General features: G+C 38.0%; 1 protein-coding gene across 2 annotated transcripts; it reads right to left on the bottom strand.

Annotated features, from left to right (window-relative positions):
- Positions 1-318: 318 nt before the first annotated feature.
- Positions 319-7,442, bottom strand: LOC145895125 (allene oxide synthase-lipoxygenase protein-like). Of its 2 annotated transcripts, none has more exons than XM_082983884.1 (14): positions 7,260-7,442; positions 6,774-6,972; positions 6,307-6,435; positions 5,957-6,214; positions 5,589-5,673; positions 5,230-5,386; positions 4,116-4,370; positions 3,497-3,689; positions 3,215-3,295; positions 2,943-3,061; positions 2,675-2,794; positions 2,326-2,460; positions 2,014-2,112; positions 319-626 (listed from the first exon to the last, which is right to left on the bottom strand). In XM_082983884.1, exons 1-14 carry the CDS (start codon positions 7,284-7,286, stop codon positions 447-449), a joined length of 2,037 nt encoding a protein of 678 aa, XP_082840010.1. In that variant the 5' UTR covers positions 7,287-7,442; the 3' UTR covers positions 319-446. The 2 variants fall into 2 exon arrangements, with proteins under 2 accessions (XP_082840010.1, XP_082840011.1); XM_082983885.1 differs by lacking the exon at positions 7,260-7,442 and adding an exon at positions 7,031-7,082.
- Positions 7,443-7,491: the final 49 nt, after the last annotated feature.

Raw genomic sequence — 7,491 nt, 5'->3', positions numbered from 1 at the left:
ATTTCCACACGGCGCTAAAGTTCTTTTATTTTAACAAACCATTTTCAAAAAGCGAATATAACTTTTACATGTCGGTGGCTACATATAACAAAAGTTCTTTAAAACTATTGTCCTTCTGCAGAAATCGGATTATGAACTGTGAGAGGAACCTTTTAACAGCAGTGCCAACTTTCAGTTCCAGTTTAAAAATTTCAATTCCTCTTTACAGTTAAATAAACAACCACGAGGGTTTACGAGTCTGACACAGTCTGGAATTTTATTTATCAATTTAATGTAAAGAAATACATAAATATGAACACACAACACATGTGCCGTTTGTTGGCTATTTTTGCATTTCGTTCAATAAAGCCCTAAGTGCATGCGTTTTATTACATCAGTCGTGTAAACTCGTCGGCATCGGCAAAGTGCAGTTGAACAAGAAAACTTTAACACTCATAAAAATACATTCAGATGGCAATGCTGGAAGGAATTTTTTTAGGTAACAGGAACATGTATGGAAACTTCAGTTTTTCGTTTCGTAGAGTGATTGTTTGGCCGATAACGTCAAGGTCATCCAGAAAGTCTTTCTGGAAGTTTGTTATCGCTTTTTCAGAAAACAAGCGATCAGGAAAGCATCCGAAGTAAACCTATAAGAAAATTGTTTAGTATTAAAATAATCTCTAGGTCTCCTTGTATACACGTCAAAAAGATCAACCTTAGGGATATTTCCCGGAAGATTATTTAACGGTGTTTTACGATATTAATTGTTTATATGGTCATGCATCAGGCTTGTCTACAGATTGTTGCAGATGTCGGATACTGACTTACACATCTTCGTAAAATAACCCCGTTTTCTGCATTTGTAAAATATCGCATTTTGCGCTGGACAGTCACGACGGTCATAAGCAGAATACCCACAAAACAAATACCCACAAAAACGGGGTTTTGCGCACAGCGTGGGCCTTTTTTGATATTTTCATAGGGCCTTGATTGCCAGAACCACGTGTGAATGGAAACTCGTACACCATAAAAACCAGATGGTGTTCAGACACAATTTCTTTGTTTGCACACTCGCAAAGACTTTGTGTGCACACTCGCAATATCCTCGGTTGAATAGTGTTCAAAGGTTACGAGTGGTGGTAAACAAAGTCTGGCGATTAAGCACATGATCGGTGAGCCTATGTCTGCCGCAAGCCCTACCTGGAACAGTTTCCTGTAGTTATTTGATTTTGATCAATGCTGTTCTCATGGTCCCAACCCTAAAAATCTTAACAGCAATGCTCTTAACAAATTGTGAAAATTTCAGTTCCAAGGGGAGTGGGTGGTTTACAAGTCTGACACCGTCTGGGATTTTATTTCTCAATTTAATTTAAAGAAATACATAAATATGATCACACAACACATGTGTCGTTTGTTGGCTATTTTTGCATTCCGTTCAATAAACCCGTAAGTGCATGCATTTGATCATATTAGTCGTGTTATTAAACTCGTTGGCATCGGCAAAAGCAAAGTGCAGTAAACAAGAAAACTTCAACACCACCCAAAAATACAATCAGATGGCAATGCTGGAAGGAATTTTTTCAGGTAGCAGGAATATGTATGGAAATTTAATTTTTTCGTTTTGGCGAGTGATTGTTTGGCCGATAATCACAAGGTCATCTAGAAAGTCCTAAAATACTCTCTTGGTCTCTTTGTACACGTCCAAAAAGGTCAACCTTAGGAGTATTCCCCGAAAGAATATTAAACAATGTTTCTCCCCTTTGAGCTAAACCACCAGGCACAAATCGCATAGGTCATGAAGGTAATAAAATAATATTAGGAATGCTTCTCTTTTCTCCTTTAAAAAAATTGCCAACAATCACTGAAACAGTACTTTGATTCATGAAAACACATATGCAACGACTTATTCATATTTTAGGGTATTTTTAGCCTGAGCATCATGCCTTGTAGCACCGATGAATTTGATGATAACACAACCCCTACATACAAGTCTTGGTTGAATTTCTATGTTGTCGTGTCCACACAGTGACGTACCTCGTCTTCGTTGAAGTGCGACAGCGAGTAGGAGAATGAAATAAATAGACTTGACGTTGTTACATCTGGAAGTGAAGCAATGATCCTATCGAGTGAGCCCTACATAACAAAACTCGAACAATATTGTTTGGAACTATATGATATACAACAAACTTTGTGACAAAACAAATGCGACGATTAGCTGTCGAATGCCCAGTTCAGTATATGTGTGGAAGACCTAACATTGATATGAGCGGATTGGACAGAGCCCAACTAATACATGCGGAGTTTGTTTAGTTTTGGCCAAAATGTCTGTTGATAATTTATTTGCACCTCGCCTTTCTTGTGGACTGGGAGCCTCATACATCCGGGTGAGTTTGGTACGAACTGATATGATTCCATTTGACCAAAGTTTACAGAGGCATGTTGGGCTGAGCTTGTGAATATAATGATCGTGCAAAGGTGGACCTGAGAAGTAATAAAGTATGATTAAACCAAAAAAAATCGTTCAAGTTTATTGCGAATAAAATATTTTAAAATTATTCACGTCATTAGAAAACATCTTTCTTTTGAACTACGAATTCGAATGAGCGGAACAAGATGCGAAACATAGCAATAAATGTAAAAATCATCTACCTTTACCTAATTGATCAATAGCTTTGACTACGGCTTACGCTCTTACCAATTGCTCAACATCGGCAATTTTATCCGGGACTCCCCTCAAGTTTCCATCTTGCCAACCAAATCCCTCATGAGCCATGTCATGTAACCATGCCTGCAACTCCCAATCATCCTGGACTTCCTGCGATAGCAATTTATTCTGTTTTATTTTTTGATCAGTATCGAACTATCAGTTTTTTTGTAGTCCTAATTGAAATCCCTCAATAACCACACTAATCCTATTTGAAGACTGATAAGTTTCATAGAATACGTTGTTATTTTATTCCTACCTGATTAAATTTGTAATAAGAATTCAAGACTTTGGTCACAAACTTTTCGAGGGCCTCCCATATGAGCATTGCGTCATCGCGATAATGGTAGTTGGGAAGAAGGGACGGATCATCAGTTCCTATTAAATGATTGATGCTCACTCGCAACACAACATAATATGAAGTATCCTGACCCAAAGCAATAGTGTACCGCAGTGTGCACGAACTGTGGTTTATTTTGGTACATGCATGCGGTTGTTTAATTAACTTGACCTAAATTTGGGTGGAATTACCTTTTCTCTTGAGTTCAGCAGGCACATCTAATTGAGAGATATTAAACCATTTGTAGCATTCTCTCAGTGTCGAAAGACTATCTATGCCATAACACATCAATAACAGTCAGTATTTCAAATAGTGAAAGGAAAACAATAACGCATAACTGAAATGATAAAAATAAACCATCTCACAAATAGCCTACAGTTATTTATACAGCATTTAATACAGAAAATAAAACAGAGCTGTTGCTACAACAATTAATAATACCACCAATGGTAAGGGTGTTGGACAGAACTTACTGAGGCTATTACAACGATTTGCAAGAGATCCCCGCGGCATAATCACAAACCGTGCGTCTGTGTTAATGGTGGGAACTGTAATTAAGTGCGGACGCAATAGTTTGTATACAGGATGGGATCGAGGTAAACAGCGAAAAGTGGCGATGCAGAACGTCTCCGACATTGCATGGGTGGAGAGGTAGTGATGGTACCACTGAAAAAATAAGCATACCATTTACATGTTTGGTTATAAAACCATTGCTTCTATATATTTATAAATATAAAATAAGCATGTATATAATTTTGGTTTCGCATTTTCTTAGCGAGGTAACAAAAGCCCTGGACTACTGTCAGCTGCTGTATTAGTCCAGAAAAATCGATTTCGCATATACGTATTCTAAGCATCATCAGATTTTTGGATTTCTAAATAGATTGATCTCTATTTGATCATTGGTTTGTAATCGTGATCCATACACAAACAAATCAGCGTGTTATCTAGGGAGAACAACGAATTTCTTAAGCGTCCATTGGCTAAACAAATTATCATTAACACTTCAGCATGCAGGCAGCTGCAACGAAGAGAAGAAAAAAATATAAAATGGACATTTCACAACCTGAAACTAGATTTTATTTTTGAAACCTCGTGCATGGTGGACATGGTGGACCGAAAATACATTTTGGCGAGAAGCCAGTCGTAATGTTCATCTTTAGGCGTATAAACCGATGATCTGTCACCGGGGACGAGTTGAATGGCGATTGGAACAAATTTCTTATCTTCTGTCACGTGAAAAAGAGCGTGACAATCGGCACAAACTAGAAACTCCCCAGTTTTGGGATTTTTGTTACGTTCGATGTTTTTCGCATACGTGTAGTCAGCTATGTAGATTCGACCAGCCTGTAAACAAACACTAATATTAAAAATGTGTCACAAAAAAGTGTATGGTGTTGCAATATCAAGGCTTTTACAAGTTAGGCCATTTCTTGAGTATAATAAGGAAATGTGAAATACAAGGGAATAAAGAATATATATGGGTGTGTAGGGCATGTTATGTGATATCCACTAGAAAAAAGCAAACAATGATATCGTGGACCTTTTTTGACATTTACATAGGGCCTTGATTGCCAGTACACGTTTGCATGGAAACTCGTACGCCATAAAAATCAGAGGGTTTTTAGACACAATTTCTTTGTTTGCACACTGGCAAAACTTAGTTTGCACACACGCAAAGACTTTGTTTGCACACTCGCAAAGACTTTGTTTGCACACTCGCAAAGACTTTATTTGCACACTTGCAAAGACTTTGTTTGCACACTCGCAACAGAGGAAAGTGACGCGTTGGTTTCCTAGCACTTGCGAAAGTTTCCTCTTACATGTTTGCACTGGCGCAATATCCTCGGTTGAATAGTGTTCAAAGGTTACGAGTGGTGGTAAACAAAGTCTGGCGATAGGATATGTGCGTCACAAAGAACATCCTAGTTTTGACCCTATTGTATTCTGTAAATCAGGGCTTCGAACTCCCCGTGTTCGGCGTTCGTTTTCGATATTATCAAAATGGTATTGGAATTTAGAAACACACAACAATGCACTATTTTTTTAAGGTTTTGTAGAGGCCCAGTATATCTTGGCGTAATTTGCGAAAAAAGTACAGATAAATTTGTATTTTGTGTGACAACAGCCCACAAAATTTGTCGTGCAAACCCCCCCCCCCGCAGGATCGTGAACCATTTGGGAAGGCATGGTTTATAGTTTTCACCTGCTGTTCGGCGTCCAATGTTGTGCAAGCAGGTATCAGGCCTCTCACATCATCTTCAGTGATATCAGAGTATTTTGGTAGGGAAGTGCAGCGTTCAAAGGCGAGAGGTGAAATCCCATTAAGCACTTGCCTTCCCATCTCTTCGTCTTTCATCCAGCTTCGTTAAATGTGGATCTTTTGTTAATATTTCGGCTTTGTGCAGAGGTGACGAAAACTTTGTATAAATGCTGGTTATTTTCCTTGTATTGGGGTTTACGTTTGACAATTTATTGCAGTTACAAAGATGCATCAGCTTGTATCGTCGAATATTTTTATTGTTTGGTTGTGATTTATAAGTTCATACTTTGGCAACGACTTACTCGTCAATAAAAACAGGATCTTTGTGCCCCAGGTCCTTGTACAACTTTTTGTAGTCATCTAAACTTTTGATCGAGTTGAAAAGGTCTGTGCGGTAAAAGCATTGAGTTGTGTAATAAGCGTACATTGTAAGTTTATAGTAATTTATAGTAATACACACGTCTTATAATGTTTTTGCATGACAGGACAGGTTTAATGTTGGTGCACTACTGCCATCTAGCGCATAAAAGGTGCTTTTGTTCCGAAAGCAATTGTTTAAAATCAGTGATCAAACTACTTTAATAATAACCCTGTGTAAGACTAAAAGCAAGAGTTACACATTAAGTTAGAGACAAAATGTAGGCGGCCTGGAAGAATTAGGTAGTTTTACCTCTCAACACGTTGGTGCAAGTGTTGACTGCCACACTAAAACCAGACCGACCAATATTTTTCATGTGATTGAATGTACGAAGAAAGATCTTCGGCAATTCGAGAAAGTTTTTGGCGTTCACGAAGCGATTTACTCCCCAAGCTACGTCATCCTCATCAGTGGGTGCCGGATACCATGCGAATTTGCTACGGTTTTCCAAAATTTCCTTCTGGCGCATCGTACGAACCAACGGAGAGCCGACATTCTGCGGCAGTTCGGCTAAAATACAAAGGGTCGGATTTAAAATAAAATATTACATTTCAATACTAATAAAAATTGTTAAACAGGTGAGGACCAAAATTGATCCTTACCGTGACCTTGGACGACCTTCATCTCATTTTCATCAATCCAGTCGTAAATTGGAAACTCGTATTCAGTTTCCTTGTAAACCACAACCACTTTTTCGCACAACCAGCTGTCGAACCAACGTTTGTTTAACTCTAAAATCAAACGCAATATATGGTGATACGAGTTGTTGTTTTACAAACAAGATATATTATTTCTGTGAGCTGCATACAGATGGCACTGTTTTGACCAATAATCAGTACAGCATAGTGTGACTCTTATGGACAACTTTGCCGACGAAGACCTATTATGCTTGTTTTTTGATTAAGCACAGTATAGCAAGAAGATACAGTTTTCTTTAAATAAAGTATCTGAGCAAATAATCAGAAATTTCAACATATATAAAAACCGAATAAACTTTTTTAGCAATTTGACTATGACGTTTTATAATTTGATCATTTCAAAAGTTCCGAAAAATTCAAAAATCTCATACTCAGCGACAAAATTAATGGTGGTCCAACATGTTCTCCCTCATGATCAATTCGCATTACTTCAACGGAGCCTCGCTTGAGATTGCTTTGAAATAAACGCGATTTTCCGAGTTGTTCCCATCGTGTGCTTCCACCTTCTTCGCCCGTGATTTTAATATTCACTGCGCACAGAGTTCCTCCAGTAAGATAACGACCCGAAGTCTGGAAGCAAGGTAACTTTTTAATTTTTTTAGCTGGGTTGCTTATAAAATGTCTGCACCGTCACTACAATAACATCCATCACGTCACAAGGCAATAATTGTAAAGCAGATAAGGTCATGCAAAGTAAAAACAGATACTTCTGCGGTAATTGGTGCCAATTTCGCTGCATATAGATGGAAGTAGTGTCCAGTCGTGTCTAACGTTTAAGATTTTGTTGTTTTAAAACTTCAGTTAAACCAAAACAAATGCGCACTTTCAACACACTTCTATCAAGGGCAATTACTTACGTGAACATAAATTTGATAGGTTTCCATTTCTACGTAATTCCACTTCTCTTCAGGCGGCCAACAAGATCGTTTTTAGAAACTGTTAGCTTGTTCTATTTGAGTAATGATACTGATGATGCCCGTTTGGGCGAAATATATATATCTAGAAAACTTCAAACAAACGACTTAGGATTACTTGCAGGAATAGTTAGCTAGTTCCGTGCATAAGATGTCACCACCTTATTTACCTGCG

This window comes from Ascidia mentula, chromosome 3, assembly GCF_947561715.1.
Source record: "Ascidia mentula chromosome 3, kaAscMent1.1, whole genome shotgun sequence".
NCBI lineage: Eukaryota > Metazoa > Chordata > Ascidiacea > Phlebobranchia > Ascidiidae > Ascidia > Ascidia mentula.
This window is presented reverse-complemented; position numbering and strand designations above follow the sequence as displayed.

Coding starts and splice junctions, on each gene's coding strand:
- LOC145895125 (XM_082983884.1), bottom strand. CDS start 7,286: ATGGAAACCTATCAAATTTATGTTCAC. Junction 4,371..5,229: donor CATTGGACGCCGAACAGCAG/GTGAAAACTATA, acceptor GTTTGTTTACAG/GCTGGTCGAATCTACATAGC. Junction 2,113..2,325: donor CAGTCCACAAGAAAGGCGAG/GTGCAAATAAAT, acceptor TTTGTTATGTAG/GGCTCACTCGATAGGATCAT.